At 45.9% G+C, this 23,281-nt stretch overlaps 1 protein-coding gene across 1 annotated transcript in view; it reads left to right on the forward strand.

Moving 5' to 3' along the window:
* Positions 1-777: 777 nt before the first annotated feature.
* The window catches only part of RERG (RAS like estrogen regulated growth inhibitor), a 147,467-nt gene continuing 124,963 nt past the window's right edge, over positions 778-23,281 (forward strand). Inside the window, exons 1-2 of the mRNA XM_084809239.1 lie at positions 778-1,022; positions 12,945-13,128. Of these exons, the coding sequence (XP_084665365.1) occupies positions 13,068-13,128 (61 nt within the window). The 5' untranslated portion in view covers positions 778-1,022; positions 12,945-13,067. The remainder of the gene's footprint in view (positions 1,023-12,944; positions 13,129-23,281) is intronic.

A 23,281-nucleotide genomic window follows, 5' to 3' on the forward strand; every position in this document is an offset into this window, starting at 1 on the left:
AACCAACACCTTGAATTTGGCCCGGAAAACAACTGGTTGTTTGGGGGGGGGGGGTTATGATTGTAAACCACTCTGACAGCATCTGCCAGTTGGGTGGTATATACATTTTATTAATACTACTACTACTACTAGTAATAATAATAATAATATCATCAGTTGTGGCAGCAATCCTCTGTCACCTTTCCAGGGAGCAAGTGCTGGACTGGGATTTACATCTGAGTCAACATGCATAGGATCGCTTCCAGCAGTGCTTCCAACACTGGAGCAGGTGGTATATAGACGTCACTTGCGAATGGACGCTTCTACGGATATTTGGTCTGCTTTTGTTGAAGCTGATTTATAATTCTTAGAAAGCTGTGTTTTCATTTCATATGCGCGCATTGAAACGGAGATATTTAAATCGATGTAGCTACAATTTGTTCCCTTTCCTCCGTATTTCGTTGAAATTAAAGGCAATAAAAATAAATCATACAGCAATCCACAGGATCGTGCCGCACGCCGGCACAGATGGGTACAGATGAGAAGAATCCTTCGTCCTCACGGGGGCGAGGGAAGCAGCGCGCTTTCCCGTGCGCTTTTGCGCGACGCGCGCCTCACGCGCAGAGGCATCCCAGCCCCGGGTCCGCCGCCCCCGCCCCCCTTACTGGAGGCGGCAGCCGCTGATGCAGTCCAGCCACGCTCCGCCGTGAACCGCCGACGGCCTGCAGGGGGCGCGGTGGAGCTTCCCTGCTTTAAAAAAGGAAACGCGGCGTGTGCTCGCCGCTCGCTGGCAAGCGCGTTGCCAGCCGGGGAAGCCGCGCCGTGCTCGGGCAGACGAGCGCCGCGCAGCCCCCGCGCCTCTTGCGGCAGCCTCCCTCCCGCGCTGCCGCTCGCCTGCGCGGGGAGGACGCCGCTCCAGGCGCCGATGGCTCCGCTGCGCAGCCGGCGCCTCTGAGCCGCGGAGCGAAGGCGCGGGCAGGCTCGGGGAAGCGAGGCGCTCCGTGGCCGCCTTCCCCACCCCGACGGCGCGCCGGCTGAGGCGGGTGAGTGGGCTGCCGGAGGCGCGCCGGGGAGCCCGGTGCGGGCGGGTCGGCGCCTGGGCGGCTTTCCGAGCGCGCGTCCCGCGAGCGGCCGAGCCGGCGCGCTGGGTCTGCCCGAGGGGCGGGCCGGGCTGCTTGTGGCGCCCTTGGCGCTGATTCCCACGCGAGCGCCGGGGTGGCGCGGCGGTTCGGGGGTTGGGCGGGGACTCGGGGGATCCGGGGTCTAGTCTAGGCTCACGGCGGGTGACTTCGGGCCGGTCACTGACTCGCAGCCTCACCTACCTCCAGCGGAGCCTGGTGGCTCCGGGGTCAGTGGGCCGGTGCATCCGCTCTGGGTTTCAGTCAGAACTCTAACGGCGCTACCCAAGGTATCCAGCCCCCACTGCCTACCTCGCAGGGTTGTTGTGAGGATAAAATGGAGAGGAGGATCATGTAAGCCGCCTTGGGTTCCTTGCGTGAGGGGGGAAAAGGTGGGATATAAATGCTGTAAGAAGAAAGAGCGAGGAGAGGGTTTCCATTTAGTCGTCTCCTGGGGTTGTCCGGGGGAAGATTGACACGAGAGAGTGGCGGGGAGGAATGAATCTTTATGTCAATTCTTGGCTTTCCCCCTGCAGGACTCTGCAAAATAAATTTTAAAATAGTGTAAGCCGACAGGTGACTACTCGGAAGTAAGCCCCGTTGAGTTCAGTGGGACTTGCTCCCAGGGAAGCGAGCACAGGATTGCAGCCCCAGGGCCCGGCAGGAAAGAGGGGGCATTCTGTGTGGGTGTGTCTGTTTTGAGCATGTTCAGGAAGTGAATTCCAGTCTTAGCCTCTGTTCTAGAAAGCGCAGCGTCCTGTGGTACCTTAAGGACTAATGGATTTATTGCGGCAAAAACTTTCCAGGCTGAGGCAGGCTGTTAAAAAATGGGCTGTCTTAGCCACCAAAGTTTATGCATGGGTGTTGGTCTACAACAGAGATGGGCAACTTGTGACTCTCCAGATGTTATTGGACTCTAAGTCCCATCATCCCTGACCGTTGGCCATGTTGAGGAGGGCTAATGTCCATCAACATCTGGTGTGTTGCAGGTTGCCTATCATTGGTAACACCAACCTTTATTCTTATTTCATGTGTTCCCCAAATGAGCCTTGAGTCATTGAAAACAAGTTCTTTTAGGTAGAGCTCTGGCTCAAAGTAAGTCCTGAATAACACCACCTTTTAGTTTTGTGCGTACCACTATTTCATCGTTTGCTACCACGTTTAATGGGTTGTTCATCTGCAGCCATCTCTTTTAGGTTGGCAATTGGTGGGGCAGTTCAGTCCCAGGAGCTTCCAGTTGCTGATCCCTCATCTACAGCCTGGGATGCAGTGAAGTGGGGGAAAACCATCGAATCAGAATTGCCTCCACCATGGCACCTCTCTTCTGCAGATAGCTGTGCTTCTCTGGTGCCCTAACTATCTCAAAGAAACAAATAGGCACAGAAGCCAGGAGGGATAATAGATCTGTAAGCCAGTTTGTTTACGAAGGGCTTTAAACACAGCTTATTGTGTGGTTTATTTATTTAACCATGAAAACATCTCCTTGGAATTGGATAATCTCCTCCAAATATAATAGACTCAGGGCGTTATCTATTACTAGATCAGCTCCAGGTGATGGGAGGAGCTGCAAGGTTTTGACTTACACAGAGCTCCTCATCAGATTGTTCTTTTCTGGAAGGGCCATGATCCTATGCCTGGCTGCTCTCAGGAACATGAGAGCATCAGCTTCTTCCTGCTGTCCCTTTGCAAATATGTTGGCTTTCCAATTTCCCTGACTCATGTCCAGGGATTTTAAAAGGTTTAAAAATCTACAAGATGTAACAAATAGAGAGACTCTTCTAAACTTTCTGGCTCACTCCCTGCAGCTCTTGCTCACAATTTTGTGCATATTTTGTTGTTCCTAATCATGGGAATTGCCTGACCATAGATTTTGGGATTTTCCTTATGGACCAGCACGGCATGTTTTGTTTTATCTCCAGCGCTGGAAATCTGAGATTCTCTAGAGCTGGAGTTTGACCAGTTTCTGGACATTTGTGTATGCGTGCATAATGTAAGATGTTCTTATTGTGGTAGTTCTTTGATTTGTGATGAGCAGACTGTGGGTTTGTTTTTATTTTATTTTTATAGCCTGCCTTTCAACCTCTGAAGACCTTCAGCTGTTTTTTTTTTTAATCAATATTATAGATACCCTTGAGCCAATAGGATAGAACAGGGAACAATGTTATAATGGTGGGGAGGATTTATAATGAAAACAGTGTGAACCAGTGTTGTGTATGGTTGGAGGGTTGGACAGGGTCTTGGAAGACCCTGGTTCTAGTCCCCACTCTGCAATGAAGCTCACTGGGTGTCTTCAACCAGTCACTGACTCCCAGCTTACCCTACCTCACAGGGTTGTTGTGAGGATAAAATGGAGAGGAGGAGGATAATGTCAGCCACCTTGGGTTCCTTCCAAGAGGAAAACAGGCAAGATATAAATAATGTAGTAGTAGTAGTAGTAATAAAGAGGAGGAGGAAGAGGAGATCCAAAGGCTTTTCAGAGGCATCAGCCACAATCCAGCAGAGAATTAAGCATGCTTAAGCAGATTTATTTCAGTTGGCTTAACTGTCGGATTGTGGCCATCATGTTGTTTGACTCCAAACTGCTGGATAATAAAAGTGATGCTTTGGGATATTGCAGCCCAGCTGTATGTATTCTATGTTTAAAGAGAAAATAGCCACTGTCAGTGCCATTTTTAAAAAAAACATTGGTAGAAAGGCGAAAAAATTTGCTCTAAGGAAAATATAAAAAATTTGCTCTAAGGAAAGTGGAATTATTTGACCAGCTTAATATAAGGTATATATAATCAGTTCATGTTTAATTAAATAACTCTGTACCATGGGTACAAATTTTGCCCTTGTGCAAGAACTGTCATAGTGCATATCTCCAGCACAGCATGTTCACATCACCAGTCCTTAAGGCAAATACATGTGTGTGTGAATTGGCCCAAAGACTTCTTTCTGGGTCAGGGATGGGCCATCTCTTCAGCCCTGAGGGCTAACTGCGTTAGTGGGTGGTGGGTCGGGGGCCACTTGTGAGCATGCATGCTCATGCGCATACAGGAGATGGGACGGCTGGGGGCAGGGGAGGCTAAAGCTTGCAGTGATGCTGGCTGCCTCAGGGCCTTTGAGGGAAGGGTCACTGAAGCTTTGTGTCTCCCCCACCGGTGGTCCCAATTCGGATGGCAACTGGCAGCATGGAACATGGAACAGCCATCTTTTCCTCACGGTCCAGCTGATGAACTGGACTGTGGGAAAAAGTGGGCAGGGCTCTCTCAGTCTGGTTGTGGCCCATGGGCCTCAAGTTTCCCACCCTACTCTAAGGTTAAACCGGGGGGGGGGGGATGTGCAGAGGTGGAATTTTGTTTCCAGCACTTCTTTCTGGCTGCAGTCTAACTCTGTGGCACTCTGACCACCCTTGTTTGCAACCACCAATGGTAGTGGCTCTAATGCTTTTATCCGTTGACCGTGTATATTACAGTATTTCAGAGGAGTGGATTGGGGGAGCTGTAACTCCATACTGACTTACAGCAATGAGATTAATGATGCTTTTATATATGCTGGCTGCATAATCCACTCCCATCAAGGAGCTGGTATAAATCAAGCCAAAATTTATTGGTTTTCGTCATAGGCGAGAGATAAACATAACCATAAATAAACAAAATGGAAGCAGCAGGAAGGGGAAAGATCCAAAATAGACAAGGATCCAAAATAAATGCACATCCCATTGAACATGGGAAGCTGCCTTATACCCGGTGATACTAATCACCTGCTACCTCATCCTTTAACTCAGGGATGGGGAACCTTTTTCCTATCAAAGGCTGCACTTTCTCAGGCTAAACCTGTTACAGAAGTGGAAGTGGCCAGACCTGGAAGTGGGTATGGCCAGTCCCCCAAAGGGGGCAGAGTTATAGATGTGCCTCTTCCCTTTGTTCAGCACACAATGTGGGGGTGGGGGTGGGGAGAGAGATTTGCATTCAGGTGTTCTCCATCCTCCGTTTGTGCAAGGTTCCCTCCAGCTGCTTTGGAGCTAGGGGAGTGAGCAAGCTGGAGTAAATAATATATCAATAACCTGGAGTGGAGCCAGTGAGGGGGCATGGCCTGAAGGAATGGGGTGTGGCCTGGGAGAGGGGTGTCGCTTTAGGAGAGTCCAGAGGTCTGAATTGAGAGACCCGGAGGCCTGCATTTGGCACACAGGCCAGAGGTTTCCACCACCACCCCGCCTTTGCTGTTTGTTGTGAACTGCCCAGAGAACTTCGGCTATTGGATGGTATAGAAATGTAATAAATAAAATAAATAATATATTAACTGGAGATGTCAGGGATTGAGCATGGGACTTTCTGTGTGCGAAGCAGCTGTTCTACCGTGGAGCTATCATCCTTCCCTTTGAACCAGCTGGCACTCAAACACAGAGATCATCAGCTGAGGCCCAGGTGTGCCTTCTTCACCCTTAGAGATTAGGTAGGTAGCTAAGCCGGGCAGGGCCTTTTCTGCTGTGGCACCACAACATTGGGATGAATTCAGTCCAGTGTCAAGCAATAATTACTAACTAAAGGCCGCAAACCATTTAAATCAATTAATATAAAAGGCAATCATCATCTCTTTCAGATAAAATATTATGAGATAATACCAGCTAACAAAGTATCAGCAAATAATGACTGAACAAAATTACTCCCAACAATTACAGTAAATCATTGCATAAACAGCCAAAACTATAACAACAAAGATGTAATACATCAAATGAAAAGGATCATGCAAAAAGCCTGAGTATTTCAGCGCAAACTGCTGGATCTTTTTTCTCTTTTTTTTGCTATAATGTTGAGCTGTTGATTTTTTCCCCTGTGGCTTTTTAGTTGACCCTTAAATATAATCCCATTTTAATTGTTCACAGTTTTGTTCTAATTGCCTTAACTTAATTGGTAAGACACCTTGGAGGTTTAAGGAGGGGAGCTAGAAATATCATTAGTTAATGATAACTATATTTTATATAAGGAAACTGAATGTGCTTTGGCCAAAAAAGGGAAACTGAGGTTATACACCCACAGCAACAGTCTTGGAGCCATGTGGCAAGTGATCTTGGCAAAGCAATCCTGGGGTGGGGATGTCTGTGGCAGAGGAACTGCCTCCTAAGCCCTGCCAGCCAGCTAATGACAGAGCGGGGGGCGATGGCGGTTCTTCCCTCCCCTTTCCCCCTCCCATTACCTACAGTGGGAGGGAATTTGAAATGCTTGAGCACATCCCAACAACCCCCATAACCACATCCCTAAGGAGAATCCATAGTCAAATATCCTCCTGCTTTTTTTGTTTAAACCCAGAGAAGCTAACACTCTGGTTAAAAACGCCATCATAAAGTACAGGCCGCCAAAACAAACATGCAAACTAATAACATCTCACCTTTTTGTGGCATGTCCTCCATCCTATGCATAGTTTATTTATTAAATTTCTATACTGCCCAACCAGCAAATGTGCTTGGGGCAGTTTGCAATCATAAAAGGATAACAATCAAGACAATAAATACCTCAATGAAAGTATTATAATATTAAAACATTAAAAAGATTAAAGAGCCAGCAGTAAAATTAACAGATCAAAGGTTAAGGGCAAAGTCCTATGCATGTTTAGAAGGGGAAAAAAAGTCCCACAACTCCCACCATTTGCCAGCCAGCATAGCTGGGAGCTGTGTGACTTTTTTCCATCTAGACATGCATAGGATTGTGCCCTAAATGGTTGTTGGAAGAGGCATCTTAACTTGGCACCTAAAACTGGGCTTTTTCACACAGAGCTTTTATTCTTAGCGACTGCTTGCATGACGTTGCATAACAACGGTGCACTAGCACAATGGGTTTGTTTGATCTACTCATTGGACCATTTCCTTTGGTAAAAAGTGAATTCATTACTGATAAATTTCCATCTAAAGGGTCATTTGACTTGAAAGAAACTAGCAAATACCTTGTTTCAGGGAGTGACTGAGGCTGAAACTGGGATGCCATGGTTTTCTATACAGCTGCCAAGTTTGGTGAGTGACCAGGGCTAAAGGCTGAAATATTTCCCTAGACAGAAAAGGGTTCCTGGCTACTGAAGCAGGGTTGCCATAGTGCTTCTTCCCAAGGAGCTTTCATACTGCTATTGAGATTGGCTACTCATGGAAGTCCGCAGGTCCTTTAGATGATGTTGTCAACCTCCAGGGCGTCTCCCGCACTAAATGGCCTTCATTCCATTTTTTAAAAGATTGGCGATAATGAGCTATCACATTACCACACTTGAGTTCTGCTCAAGTTTCCTCAGTGAAAAGAGGAAAACCTGCAATAAGAGGAGCTAGACCACAGCGCCATCTAGCGGCTGTATCATGAAACATATGGAAGACTCAGAAAAGAGGGGGGAAAGGGAGGGATGGAAGTGCGTGTAAAGGGAGTCCGTCATGATCCTGCATTTAAAATGGAAGCAGAAAGCCCCATTTTAAATGCAGGATTTTAAGCTGGGGTAGAGATGCTCATATACAATGAAGACGCCAGGTGGATCTTCCTGGGAAGGGTGTTCCATAGAAGAGGGGCCACTAGAGAGAAGGCCCTGGTAGCCACTCATTGCACCATTGTGGGCAACAACATCCAGAAAAGAGCCTTCAAGATGATATTAGCGATCGGGCAGGAACTTAGAACTCCAAGTTACAAGTTGGGAATAAGCACCATTGCATTCAATGATGCTTACTTCACCTTGGTACTTGGTTCAACTTGGTACTTTAATGTCCACACACACACACACCCTGGTATAACTGATATCACCTGGTGTGTGGGAAAGAAGTGAGGGGGACAGGAGCAGGGGAAGGGAACGTTGGGGCTTGGTCCAGTTGAACCCCCCTCCCCCCGGAGTTGAGAAGGAAGGCAGGGCCTTGTAGACTGTTGGAAGTCGTCTTAATTTTTTTCTTTTCCCTCCCCATCACTTTTTCCTTGTTTGTCATGTCTTTTTAAATTGTAAGCTTGTGGGCAGGGGCTGCTTTTTTGCTGACTGATAGTTGCTCCAGGAAGCCTTTTTCAGTCAAGGAGTGGGATAAGAATCCTTAAATAAATTAAATAAACTCAAAAAATATGTTGAGCTTAAAAAATATCTTTTCCTCAAGCTGAAATGCAACGTTTAGAGCGCAATCCATCATTTCCAGTCTCGGAGGCTTCTGAGAATCCTTGCGGGCTGCTGCTAGAAGGCAAGGAGGAGAGACGAAGGCAATTTTTGCCTCTCTGTTTTCCTTTTTTATTTTGTCCTCTAGACGGGCCTCTGAGCCTGTCTAGAGGACTCATGCTGCTGTGGGTGGATTTGGAGCTGGAGAATCATAGAATCACAGAATAGTAAGGTGGGAAGGGGCCTACAAGACCATCAAATCCAACCCCCTGCTCAGTGCAGGAATCCAAGTCAAAGCACCCCTGACAGATGGCTGTCCAGCTTCATCTTGAATGCCTCCAGTGTGGGAGAGCCCACCACCTCCCTAAGCAATTGGTTCCATTGTCATATTGCTCTAACAGTCAGGAAGTTTGGAGAGAACATAAGAACGTAAGAAGAGCCCTGCTGGATCAGACCAAGGGTCCATCTTAGTCCAGCATTCTGTTCACACAGTGGCCAAAAAAGCTGTCGACTGGGAACCCACAAGCAGGACATGAGTGCAACAGCACCCTCCCGCCCATGTTCCCCAGCAACTGGTGTACATAGGCTCACTGCCTCTGACACTGGAGGGAGCGTATAGCCATCAGGACTGTAGTCATGGATCGCCTTCTCCTCCAGGAATTTGTCTAATCCCCTTTTAAAGCCATGCAAATTGGTGGCCATCACTATGTCTTGTGATACAGCATATCCCAGCCTCTCCTCTCCCTCTCCCTGCCCACTGGAATGCCCCCTTTTCCCTCTCCCCAAAGTTGCATTTGTGACCTCAGAAAGCTGCTGCGGTTCTTTCTACAGCACCTGTGAGGGACAGAGGGAGGGGTCGGAACCCAGAGTCGTCCCCCGCGCCAGGTTGGAGCAGTGTCTCTGGCCTCGGTAGGTGGACTTTGAACATCTTAAGGTTCCTGGGATGTTCTCCCTAGGACCATAGGATTGTTCTCTTAGTGTTTTATTAGAAATGCAGACTGTCTTGCAAAGCTGTGTTCCCCTCTGTTATCCTTCCACTACACTACTGGAGCTGAACAGCCACCCACACAATCTTTTACATTTCTAGATAAGAACTCCTCCACCAAAGAGATGAATGGAAGGGGGGGTGGCCTTTTGTGTCCTATAATAAAGCACATTTTCAGTGAAAGGTTGCCAGCCTTGGCTAACCCTGCACTCTGCTTCCGATTATTTTTAGCAGCGAGTTTTGTTTAGAGGAAATGTCAAGACAGTACTTTTTCCCCAACTGGTATGGCTTTTAAAGCAATTCCTGTTGACTAATAAAAGGAGGTTACTGTAAACTGCAGGGAGTCAGCTCTCTGCAGGCATTAATGTGTTTTTCATACGTATCAGAAACGTTTAAAGAAATGCACCAAAAGTTAGTTGTCAAGGCCAACTGCCAGTGATAACGATTGAAGCTATCTCAGCTGGCTTAACAATGGGAGGAAAAATGGAACATTTTTTGGTAAATAGCAACACTCTGGACTGGATGTTGAAGGATGTTGAGTCTTTCTGTATGTTTTATGGTGGGTGTACGTTGATGGCAAGTTTCTCCAAACATAGGGGAAAAAATTCTGTGCTAGACAAGTGAGGTACAGGTATGGCGTTTCCCCTTCCTTGCTATTGAAAGCCCTGAAAGAAAGTCCTCTAAATAAAGGAAATGTTAGAATTAGAGTTTCCCCCTCAAAAACAGCTCAAAGCTGGGTTGGCAAATACTTGTATACAGTGGAGGCTGGTGGCTCTGATGTCAGTGCGATGGTGAATCCACTCCAGGTTTCAGTCAGAGCCGGTCAGAATTCTAAAGGAGCAGTACAAGCACCTTGGATAGCTCCTTTAGAGTTCTGACTGGTTCAGACTGAAATCTGGGGTGGATTTACTGCCCCACCAATATTGGCGCCACCAGCCACCAGTGTGTGTGTGTGTGTGTGTGTGTGTGTATATATCAGAAGCCACTGATGGTAATATTGTCTCTGCTGAACTCCTGCATAAGCAGAGATGCAGCCAAAGGTTCTTTAACCCCATCCTCTCAAATGTATTAAAGGCTTGGCCAAAGCCCTCCCTTTATTACTGAGAGGCAGTGTTGTGCAGTGGTTAGAGTGTTGGACCGGGACTCAGGAAACCAGGGTTCTAATTCCCACATGGCCATGAAGCCCACTGTGTGACTTTGAGCCAGTCACTGACTCTCAGCCTAACCAACCTCACAGGGTTGTTGTGAGGCTAAAATGCAGAGGAGGAGGATCATATGAGCAGCCTTGGGTTCCTTGCAAGAGGAAAAAAGGTGGGATATAAATGGGTTAATAAATACATAAATAAATAGAATTATTCAACAGCTCTGGAACAGAGAGAAAGGGTGTTTGAACACAAATGTCTCTTTGCTTGTGTCATGGAGTGAGTGCCAGATGTACAACGTAACGCAGGGGCTCTTTCTCAAGCTCTGTTGCTCACATGGGTGCAGTGGGGCTAGAGAGCCCTTTCACTTAAAAGTGATAGTGTGGCCCAAAGGGGAGCGCTGGGGATTTGAGGGCTAGGGCAGGAGCCATGTGGGAAACTGGACCAAACCTTCAGGGCTACCAACTGCCTCTTCCTACCCTATGGTTTCTATTCCATGGTCCATTGGAAGGCCCAGCCCTCCGTTCTGCCCAGTTGTTCTGTGTCTTCAGCTGAGTTGCACAGACGTGTGTGTGTGTGTAGAGGGGAAGATGCCCGTACAGAGCGGCACCAATAGCTGTTGTATCAGGGCTTGGGATGTGATTGGATCATAGCTCGGGGGCAAAATAGATGGCCCCATTAAGGCACCATTGCAGCCTTGGCATTTGATCCATTGTAATATGCTGTCTAGTGTGTTTGCCCTAGTAAATGCTCAAGACAAACACACAAGGTGCAAGAGACCTAACAGACCTGCATTAGACCAATAGGATAATTTTATACAATGTTTATAAATAAAACACTTGATGGTACACATCAAATTATAGAAGGAGTGAATATTTCCAATTGCCTGTATAACATTTATAACAGTCATATCAGTGTCCTAACAACTATATGGGTCACAATCATGTAACATATCAATTGTGATTCATTTGTCATATATGTTACATGAGCATGACTGGTATCGTTGTTAGGACATTGATATGACGGTTACAAATGTTGTACAGGCACTGGAAATATTCACTCCCTTTATTATTTTATGTGTACTATCAAGTGCTTTAATTATACACATTGTATAAAATTATCTTATTAGTCTACTGCAGGTCTGTTAGGTCTCTTGCATCCTGTGTAGTGGGTGATGGGGTGGATAGCTATTATTGGGGAACTTTGTCTTTTCTGTTTTGCACAGCCCTAGTAAATGGAAATAATTGTTCCAAGTATGATGCAAAATCATCCCAGATGCTATCAGTATAGAGGGCTTTAAAGATAAATATTTGGTTTGGTTGTCTGGTATCTCTTCTAGAGTGGGAAAAGGTAAGGGTCCAGCATGGCTGGCTGGAGAATGCTGGGAGTTGTAGGACTTTTTTCAGTCTAAACATTCATAGGACTGTGCCTTAAAAGGATGTTAACCCAACATTTTGGTTTTCTGCAAGTTTTGCAAGACCTAAGAGCAAGCTGGGTTGGGGGCACTGGCAGGGTTACTCCTCATTGGGTTTCCTAGATTGAATAGTGGGCCAGGCACCTGTGCCTTAAGAAATTCACTGAGAGGAGAATTGTAGCTGCTTCGCCACAATCCGTCGTAGGAGCCCTGCCCTTTTCAATGGCTCAAAATGTTGAGCCAGCATGTGGCTGCAGCGTGAAAGGTGAATGCCATGCTAGGGATCATTAGGAAAGGCATCGCAAATAAAAGTGCCAATATCATAATGCTTTTATGCAAATCTATGGTGAGACTATATTTCGAGTACTGTATACAAATTCCAGTCATCAAACCGCAACAAATATTGTAGATCTGGGAAAGGTGCAGAAAAGGGCAGCCAAAACGATCCAAGAGTTGGAGCAACTCCCATATGAGAGAAGGTTACAATGTTTGAGGCTACAATGTTAGTTTAGAAAAAAGGCAAGTCAGGGGCGGTGGGGAGGCATGATAGAGGTGCACAAAATTATGCATGGTGTGGAGAAAGTGGATAGGGAGATGTTTTTCTCTCCCTGTCATAATACTAGAATCTGGGGTCACCCCAGGGTGGGAGACTCAAGGCAAACAAAAGGAAATATTTCCCACAGCACATAGTTAAAATGTGGAACTCGCTACCACAGGATCTGGTGTTGGCCATGAACTTGAATGGCATTAAAAGGGGAATAATCAAATTCATGGAGGATGAGGCTATCAAATATAGTTATTTGCACAAAATTACAGGTGTAAATAGTCTAATTAAATCCTGCTATTTACGTCTGCCATTGTGCACAAAATCGCAATTTCCGTAAATAGCTTACCCACGATTTTGCTCAAAATGGTGGCTCACGACCAAGTGGGAAACTGTGAGCTTGCCCGACTTGACACATGCCGAGTTGGAACAGCTCAGGGTCGCAAACTGGCATCTGGGGGTCTGAGCTGGCAAAAACTGGCCAAGCTCCACCCCCCAAACTGGATTCCTCTGACATTCCTAGTTGTATGTTGCTAGGTTCATAGTGTAATAGCAGCATCTGTCCAAAAGGCTCTTCTAGCGGGGCATAAAAAAGTACGCACCTGAACTGCCTGCTCAAAGCTTGTCAGTGGCTGACAACACCTTCCTCACCATCTCTTGGGTGGGTCTTTTCTCCTAGGCCCTGCTTGGAAATCACAATGATACAGTCAAGTTGAAGAGAGAACTTGGAAATTCATCCATTGCGCCAAGTTGGGTAGACCAGTGACATCACCCCTTTCATCCATTTTGTTTCCTCCTCACCATGGCTAAGAGCGCAGAAGTAAAACTGGCAATCTTCGGCCGAGCTGGAGTCGGGAAGTCAGGTATGTCTGTTTTATTTTCTTTGTTGTTCCTTGCTTTGCTTTGTGTGTTGCTCTTTTTAAGAAGTCCTTTGCAGGCAAAGAATTATCCTGTGCAGGTGAGTAGCCGAACAGAGGGAAAACAGAGGACCTATAATACTCTGAAGGCCTACACGGCCATATGTATGTCCTTGTAAAGGCTCCCTGGTCTATTGGTGATCTCAGAGCACAAAATAATTGGGACTATAAGGGTGTTGTCTGCAGACTACTTAAGCCAGGGTGCAGAACTCTTTCACCTTAGGAGAATCATAAAAAAAAAGGCAATGTATCCAAACAACTAAATAAACTTTGAAGCAGTTATCACTTGGGATAGATAAACCTGTCAATTTCGATGTCCCTCATTTTCTTACTCTTCCGATGTTGAATTCATTTTGTCTCATCTCTGCATCAATTTGTGAATTTTTTGAGATCCTGCATGAAAATTCATATACATTTTCATGTGCCTTTCTCTTAAATATTTTTGTATGCAACTTTGCCTAATATACAGTCAGGGCCAGAATTATTGGAACAAGGATAACTGTTTTGGCAGTTGGCCTCTGTACACCACCACATTGAAGTTGAAAGGAAACACACCCAGATGGGATCAAAGTCAGGATTTCCAGCTGTAATTCAAGGGGCTTGACAAAAGTGGGGCACTACCCATTCAGGAAGTACAGCCAGGGGCACGCACACACACACCCATCGTTGGTGGCTCATAAGTAATGGAATGAATGGCTGACAAGCAGCTGCATGGCCAAGTGTGGCCTGTTTCTTGGGTATCCCATGACCAATCAAGCAGATAAAAGGCCTGGAGGTGGTTCTGAGTGTTACATTTGCATTTGGTAGCTGTTCACTGGAACCCCAACATGAGGTCCAAAGAGGTGTCCATGCAAGTGAAGGAGGCCATCATTAGGCTGAGGAAACAAAATAAACCCATCAGAGAGTTAGCAAAAACAGTGGGAGTGGCCAATACTACAGTTTGGAACATCCTGAAAAAGAAGGAATTAACTGGCAAGCTCAGCAACAGCAAAAGGCCTGGAAGACCACGGAAGACAACTAAAGTGGATGACCACAGAATTCTGTTCAGGGTGAAGAGGAATCCTTTCACTACATCTAGCCAGGTCAAGAACACTCTTGAGGAGGTAGGCATGTCATTGTCAACATCTACAGTCAAGAGACGGCTTTATGAATGTAAATACAGAGGCTTCACAACAAGGTGCAAACCACTGGTAACGCTCAAGAACAGACAGGCCAGATTAGCCTTTGCCAGCAAACACCTCAAAAAGCCTGCTCAGTTCTGGAATAAGATTCTTTGGACTGATGAAACCCATATTAACTTGTACCAGAATGATGGGAAGAGAAAAGTATGGAGAAGGAAAGGAACAGCTCATGATCCAAAGCATACCACATCACCTGTCAAACATGGTGGAGGCAGTGTTATGGCATGGCATATGGCATGTATGGCTGCCAATGGAACCGGGTCACTGGTGTTTATTGATGACCTGATTGCTGATAAAAGCAGCAGGATGAATTCTGAAGTGTATAGGGCTATACTTTCTGCTCAGATTCAGCCGAATGCTGCCAAACTGATAGGACGCCGCTTCATATTGCAGATGGATAATGACCCAAAACATACAGCAAAAGCTACCCAAGAGTTTCTCAAGGCAAAGAAGTGGGATGTTCTTCAATGGCCAAGTCAATCACCTGATCTCAACCCAATAGAGCATGCTTTTCACTTACTGAAGGCAAGACTGAAGGCAGAAAGACCCACAAACAAGCAGCAGCTGAAGGCAGCTGCAGTAAAGGCCTGGCAAAGCATCTCGAGGGAGGAAACTCAGCATTTGGTCATGTCCATGGGTTCCAGACGTCAGGCAGTCATTGACTGCAAAGGATTTTCATCCAGGTATTAAAGGCAATCCTTAAGTTTGAAATGATGTTGGTTTGTTCCATTACTTATGAGCCACCAACGATGGGTGTGTGTGTATGCCACTGGCTGTCCTTCCTGAATGGTTAGTGCCCCACTTTTGTCAAACCCCTTGAATTACAGCTGAAAGTCCTGACTTTGCTCCCATCTGGGTGTGTTTCCTTTCACCTTGAATGTACAGAGGCCAACTGCCAAAACAGTTATCCTTGTTCCAATATTTCTGGCCCTGACTGTAATTCTGTACTTGTCTTTACTAATATATGCATTTTTATGCATACATTTCCATAGTGCGCCCATTTCTCTATGAATTTTTGAATGGAGAAGTGCAAATACTGCAGGAAAACTGTGTTTCGATTCACATATTGGTTCAGGAAGTACAGATTGGGTCGGTTTAAATCAAATGTGAACCAGCCCAATTTCTTCCCCATCCTTAGTTACCAGGTACCCAAAAGGTCATGAGAATTGGGCTGAGCAGATTGTGACCAGTGCTCAAAGGGCTATAGTCTCTTGCTTTGACGCAGAGACAAAGGAGTTCCTGGACGTAGCCATGCTTGGCAGCCCACCAAGGTCTCAATAAGTCTTCTGAAACCACAAATATGGGCAAAGACAGAGAGGGTCTCAAGCACTGATGGGGCTGGTGGGCTGCATTCATCCTGGTGCAGGCTTGCTGTAGAATAAAAATCAAGGCCGCCATCAGAACAAGACAGAGCGGTATCAAGCCAACTGCAACGAGCGGCCTTGTGTTATCTTAGAAGTTGAGTGGCATTCCAGCTAAATAAAACATTGCATTGGGTGAGGTCAGCATGACTTTTTGGAACGACCCAGCTTTGCAGCAATTTGCTCTGTTTAGAGCATTTTTGTTTTGGACCTGGAGCAGCACGGAGAAAAGAGATGCCAGCCCACTATGTGCAGATTATCTCCCTGATGGTGTCCTTTTAAAAACACAGCATGGAATTTGTAATTTGCCAGTTTTGGTCCTGTGGCAACAGGAACTGTACAAGCCCTAGCATTTTGGATTGAAAGGCAGTGCAATAGTTGTTAAGTGGAGGGGGGAGGGAGTATTCATAGAACATCAATCACTGACCTAGAATAATATGACTTTAGTCTTTATATAGCACTTCTAAGTGCCTTACAGCCTTTACTGGTGCAATAGTCCTGCAAGGTCGGCCCCGTGTTGCAGATGAGGGGTCTGAAAAACTGAGAGAATAGTGGCATGCCTAAGGCTATCATGTGAGTTATTATTTATGATGTTTTTATCATACCTGTCCTCCAAGGAGCTCAGGACGATGTGTATATAGTCCTTCTTTCACTGTATTCTCATAAACTCCATGTGAGGGCTGAGAAACAAGCCTTTTTCACATGTCTAGTAAACCAAGGTCCGCCAGCTGGAATTTTGAGAGTGGGTCATGGGTGCGCTCACAAAATGTCGGCCATAGAAATGCCTTGCCTATTTACAAAATGGCTGCCATGGTGGACATGGCCGGTCACAGAACACTCACCTTCCAGAAGGCAAACTGGTGAGACTAAAAGAAAAGGAACTTTCCCAAGAACCTAAGTACAAGGCAGAGGTGAGGTCTGAGCTCCAAAACTAAACAACAACAACATTCACTTGAACTCAAATAAAGATAGTGCTGGAGAGCAGTGTTTCACTTTGCAGCAAGCCAGCCTCCCAGTTAATTTTTTTTAATTAAAAAATCTTAAGAAATAAATTAAAAATGAGGAGGGGCAGGGAGCCTCACTGGCACCAAGGGGGGCATCTCTGGGCACATTGGTGCCCACAGGTGTCATGTCAGAGACCCCAGTACTAAACATATGCATGCCCCCTGGTTTCATAGATCTCATAGAATCATAGGGTTGGAAGGGGCCTACAAGACCATCGAGTCCAACCCCCTGCTCAGTGCAGGAAGCCTGATTCCCAGGCGGTCTCCCATCCAAGTACTGACCAGGGCTGACCCTGCTTAGCTTCCGAGATCAGGCGCATCCAGCCCTTTGCTCCTGCTCTGAGCATCTGCATGCACCCAGGGGCTCCCCGCCACGATTGTGGGATCTGATTGCATTGAACACCTATATCTGCATGCATCCAGGTGCCCCCTTGTGGACATCCTGTTCAATGCACAGGCATGAGGGGCGGCACCAGCAAGGGCATGTGACTTCGCGGGCGGAGTCACCCTCTCCACATCCTTATCCCCCTCCTCACGTTTAGTGAACCCATGGATGGAATGTGCAGGGAGAGCTATAGAGACTGGTCCACAGTCACCAGTAAGCCTTGTGGTGTTTTGAACTCACATCTCTCTGTTCAAAAGTCACACCCTTTAGCAGCGACACTGTGCTCATTCTCAGTTTGCAGCTGAGGTGAGATTTGAACCAGGGATTTCCCAGCTTGCGTGGTCAGCCACTGTGCCGCACCATTTCCGTTTTTCCCTTCTCCTTCCTCCGTATTCTGTACCCGTGTGGATGATTTTCTTAAAGAGGTCTGAAGTTTGCTTTGGTGATTACGAAACTGCCACTGGGTTGTCTCAGTTGAGCGGGCTGGGCTTGATGGTTGCGCTCAACTCTTGGCTGTCTGATGGATGAGCTTCTCCTTCTCCAGATCTGCATGGTTTCATGCCATCAAAGGAAGGGCACTGTTTAACACAAAGCCGGCAGAAGGAAAACTTCTCCAGTGTTATGACGTGTGGCAGTGGTTTGTACTGCCTGCAAACCTCCTCTTTGCTCTGCGATACTGGCCAGACAGCTGGAAGTCCATGCCAAGTAGTCCAAGCCAAAACGTTAGTCAAGATCCTGGAGGAGGAGGAGGAGGTGGTTTGATCCATAACAAAGAGCAAAACACATGCAGCAATAAATAAGAGGACTGCTGTTGCCAGAAGTTCATGGCAGAGTTTTATCACGAGCTTTGCTCTTCTTTGGTTCATCCACCTTTCTTCAAGCACCAGCCAGATACTAGGCTTAATCTAGGGGTGTGCATCTGCTTTGGATGGAGTCTGAAAGCTGAGCCAAAGAAGGTATTCAGACTTCCTCTGAAGCGACTCTTCCCCAAAGTGGTCCAAAGTGAAGTGGGCCAGTCCCAAAGTTTCAGTCCTCCATTGAAGCTTTGTAGCATATCTGGACAACTGCAGAAGTCCCAATGCATGCTCATGCTGGACTCCTCTGAAGGCACATATGGGGGCAGTTGTTGAAGGGGGGAAACAGTGTCTACACCATGAAAATGGATATGGCTGGGAGCAAATCCACCCCTGAACAAGGACCCTGTTGCCCCAAGGCCCTAGTTGATTTTTTCCTTCCTGTACACACCCCTACTTTAAAACCTCATGGACATAAGAGTTCCTTCTTCTAAAGTCAAAGACTTCAGGATGCAGAATTTTGGAACAATGATCTTTCTTGTTCCCTCTTCCAGTGTTTGGACTTAAAAGAGAAGGCGGGGGTGTGTTTTGAAGGATGCAGTCACACTTTAACATTTTAATCTTTGACCTAACAAAATGGATGCTATTAGAGTTAACTGCATGGACGGTTAAGGCTATAGGAAGTTGTCAGTAGACTTTTTTTATACAATGTATCTGGCAGGGCAGGTCCAGAACATTTTGCTGCCTGAGGTGGAATAGAAAATGGCATTCCCTTCCCAAGTCATGGGGCATAGTACCCCAGGCTAGCCAATTCCTCTCCCTGGAAGTAAAAATATGGTAATAATAAATTACTTAGCAATCACTGCCCTTTCATGACAACCAAAATCAGCTACTGGAGCCAGCAGTCTCACTCTGCCTAATTAGGATGGCCAGGTGCCCTCCTTTACAGAGAAGAGTCTTCTATTTTAGAGAGCTGCCAAAGGACAGCCCTCTGTTTGAAGGGGTCCTCTGATTAATGAGGTGCCCAGTCCATCTCTGCTTTCAGGTCAAAGAACCGTACAAAGGGGAGAGCAGGGCCTTCGATTTACCCCTCAGCACTTGGCACTTGGACAGCAGACAGCACGTACACAAGCCTTCTTGACTATGGTGAGATGTATTGTATTTTTATTTAAATTATAGATACTATTTCTAAATTTGCACTTATGCATGTACATTGGCATATGCACATGTAATGAAAACTGGTGTTCTCGTTTGCCTCCTTTTTCGGTGATGCAGTTCCTCTTTGTCGGCAGCGCATAAGCTCTGTGTCTCATGGCACGGCTGGCCCTGGTTTTCAGTCAGCTTGGCTTCTGTTTCCAGCATCTTGATTAAAGGCTACCAGAAAGCTAAAAACAGTCTGTATGAACTAGTATTGTGAAGCCTGAAAGAAAATGACAAGGGGAAACAGACCTGCCACATGGTCAGTTTGGATTTCCTTGGATGCTTCAAATAACAGCTGTGCAAATTATTTAAGTTCTCATAGGAACTGTTCATCAGCAGCTTGGTAAATGCTTCTCAGCAGCTACTTTTTCCAGAGGCCCACAGTGAAATGGGAAGAAAGCACAACATGGGCCCAAGGACTCTTGTTTACCTCATGGTGAGCCCTGTAAAGCATGAATGGGGGGGGGGATGTCAGTATGTGGCGGGTGTGAGCCAAGTAACTGTAGACAATTTGGCCTCTTTCCCTTGCAGAATGGGGCCGCCATATACTCCTGTGCATTTCCACATTTCTGCTACACCTCACAGTCGACAGCATTCACCCAGGATTAAACTGCATGTTACCTCAGGGGGTCGGGAACCTCTGGCCTGTGGATCAGATGCAGCGTGTGGTGCCTTGCCCCCACTACTCCGCCGTGACCTTAGAATACCCTGGCCCAAGATTTCTATTTAAATTATAGTTATTACTTCTAAATATATATCTATACGTATCTATTAGCATATACAAAATGGTACTCTCTTTTGTTCTCTTTTTTTGTGATGCATTTCCCCTTTTTTGGCGATGCATAAGTTGCCACCATAAGCTTCTCCCGCATGGTTATTAGCCTGGCCATGCTGGCTGGGGATGATAGGAGTTGTAGTTCAGCACATCTGGAGGGAACCAGCTTGGGGAAGCCTGGCTTAGAAAATAGGACCTGTTCATGTGATTGAGGCCTATTTTCTAAGGCTAATTGTCAGATGAGGGAAGTTTACAGTGGCCACAAAAAAAGAGGAAATGCATCACTAAAAAGGAGGACAAAAGAAGGTATCAATTTGCATAACATTTGTGAATGTCTAGGTATAGATATATATTTAGAACTAATAACTATAATTTAAAAAGAAATCTAAGACATCGCACCATAGTGGTGAAGACTGACCAGGTGACCTGCGTACTGCTGCCTAGATGCTCACTGTTGATGAGCAACTTCAAGGCCTCTGCTGCTCTCCCCTCCTTAGCCTTCTTTGATTTTAAAGTAGTGTTGGACTGGACAGCCCACTGGATAGAGGACACCTTCAAATAGAGGGCTGTCCTCTGTAAAGTAGGGCACCTGACCACACTAGGGAAACTGGGAAGGGAAGGGGGGGGAGAGAGAGCAAGGGGGGGCGATTGAGAATTCTGCTCTGGCCAGCCCATCTTTGGCTTTGGCCCAAGGGTACTTCTGGCATCTGGCCCCTGGTAGGTTATGCATGAGCAAATGCATCCCTCAGGCTGAAAAAGGTTCCCTTACCCTGAGCTACATCAAATGTGCTCTTGAAAATGCATGCTTACAACGGCCCACTCTCTTTGATTTACACAAGGCAGTTGCTGGGTCGTTCCATCTGGATTAGAACCGTGATGTGTGAAGAGTGGTCCTTTGGGTATGAGAAGAACCCTTTTCTCCCAGTGCTTCTTTTCCCACTGAAAATCACACCAATGTGGCTATTTGCCCTAAAGGTGCTAATTTGCTGCAATAGCACATTCGAGAGCAAATCGATGCTTCGGGGCTGTGATTGTTTGCGTAGGAAAATGGTGCAAGGAGGAAAAGAAAGTCTGGGAAATCTTTTGTAAGAGAAAGAGAATGGACAGCTGTAAGCACACTATAGTTTGACTCAGATGCATGGTATATGTGGCAAAAGCATAAGGGAGCATGGTTTGGCTGTGTGGGCATGTTTCCAGAAATGGCACTCCTTTACCATTAGGGTGACTACTTGCGAATCACCAGAAAAACTGACATGCACCACCAAAATAGAGGACCAAAGACGACACTAATTTGCATAAAATTTACACATCCTAATTTATCTGTATAAATGCAAATTTAGAAATAAGCATGATAATTTAAATAGAAATGCAATACATAGCACCATAGTGTGATGCATGTAGGTGACCTCTGTGCCTTGCTCAGTCTGCTGTCCAGGTGCTGCTGATGGGCAACTTCAAGGCCCGGCTCTTCCTTCGGATGGTTCTTTATCTTTATGCCAGACTTGGACTGGACAGGCCGTCAATTAGAGGATGCCTCCAAAATAGAGAACAGTCTTCTGGCAGCCCTTCAAATAGAGGATTGTCCTCTCTAAAAGAGGACCCATGGTCACCCTGTTTACCATTCTATCTTGCTGGATTAGAAACTAAGAGACAGTAGGAATTCAAGTTGCTGGTCCCTAATGTATAATCTAGTCCCAGAGTGGATGTAGTAGGAAAGCTCATAAAACACTGATGGGTCTGCAAAAGCCTTTAAATGAATTAAATATCCATAAAATTACACTCCAGGATTTGAGAATAAAGGGGAGAGGGAGCACTCACAAAACACAATGTGAACTGAGTTTATGCACTGAGATAATTGGATTCCTTAATTAGTTAACACACACTTATTTCGGTGCTAGGGGAGTGAATTGGCTGCAACACCCACTTCTTTAGTAATTTGCTAATTACATTATGCAGGTGCAGCATTTGCTATGTGTTCTGTCACTTGCAAGTAACCACAACCCATCTCTTAATTAAGCACTTAATTAAAGAGCTTTTGCCTTTAACATACTGATGTGGTAAACAGAGGGCTTTGTATTGTAGGAAATTTGGCTCTCGTTTTGGTCCTGAGTAACACTTGAGTGTTCCAACCCTTTGGCCTTCTTGAACATCCTTCGTTAATTCAGTCTTTCCTAAATGCAATTCTTGGCAACTTGTTGCATGACGTTGCATAACAACGGTGCACTAGCACAATGGGTTTGTTTGATCTACTCATTGGACCATTTCTTTTGGTAAAAATTACTGATAAATTTCCATCTAAAGGGTCATTTGACTTGAAAGAAGCTAGCAGATACCTTGTTTTAGGGAGTGACTGAGGCTGAAACTGGGATGCCATGGTTTTCTATACAGCTGCCAAGTTTGGTGAGTGACCAGGGCTAAAGGCTGAAATATTTCCCTAGACAGAAAAGGGTTCCTGGCTACTGAAGCAGGGTTGCCATAGGGCTTCTTCCCAAGGAGCTTTCATACTGCTATTGAGACTGGCTACTCATGGAAGTCTGCAGGTCCTTTAAATGATGTCATCAACCTCCAGGGCGTCTCCCGCACTAAATGGCCTTCATTCCATTTTTTAAAAGATTGGCGATAATGAGCTATCAAATTACCACGCTTGAGTTCTGCTCAAGTTTCCTCAGTGAAAAGAGGAAGACCTGCAATAAGAGGAGCTAGACCACAGCGCCATCTAGCAGCTGTATCATGAAACATATGGAAGACTCAGAAAGGAGGGGGGAAAGGGAGGGATGGAAGTGTGTGTAAAGGGAGTCCATCATGATCCTGCATTCAAAATGGAAGCAGAAAGCCCCATTTTAAATGCAGGATTTTAGGGTGGTGTAGAGATGCTCATATTGTCCAGGTGGCCGGGTTTTAACTGGATTCTAAGTAATGTTGCTCATTGCCCATTTGCATCTGCCATTAAAAAAAGTGATTTTTCAGCCCACCCCTTGTGTGAACCAGCCTATAATTTCAGTGATTGAAATAATAACCTTTTGTCTGACATAATGGCATGATTTGATAATCTCCTAGGGAGGACCCAAGAGATGCAAGGAAAGATTAGGAGTCTGTGTTTAGCTTGCAAACCAAATTAGGCTACGTTGGCACATGTATCGTCTATTCTGGAGGGAGCTTTGCACAACTGGCTTTAAAGGGCAGCAGTAAGTTGGTTTACATTGCTTTGGAGGCTGTTTGAAATGGAAAGAAATTAATAGTGAAAGCTTTGAATTAATAGGTTTTTATAACATGCAACCCAGAACCAGCGTTGATGATTTATAGGCTTGCTCCTCCACAGAGCAGAGTTTATAGGGGCATCCTGCTTCATTTTTCCCATCACTGTGGTATGTGCACAAATTGATGAGTTTGTGGTCTAAT

The sequence above is a fragment of the Heloderma suspectum genome, chromosome 7 (genome assembly GCF_057233095.1).
Source record: "Heloderma suspectum isolate Gila_16-S chromosome 7, 16-S_ref, whole genome shotgun sequence".
Classification (NCBI taxonomy): Eukaryota; Metazoa; Chordata; class Lepidosauria; order Squamata; family Helodermatidae; genus Heloderma; species Heloderma suspectum.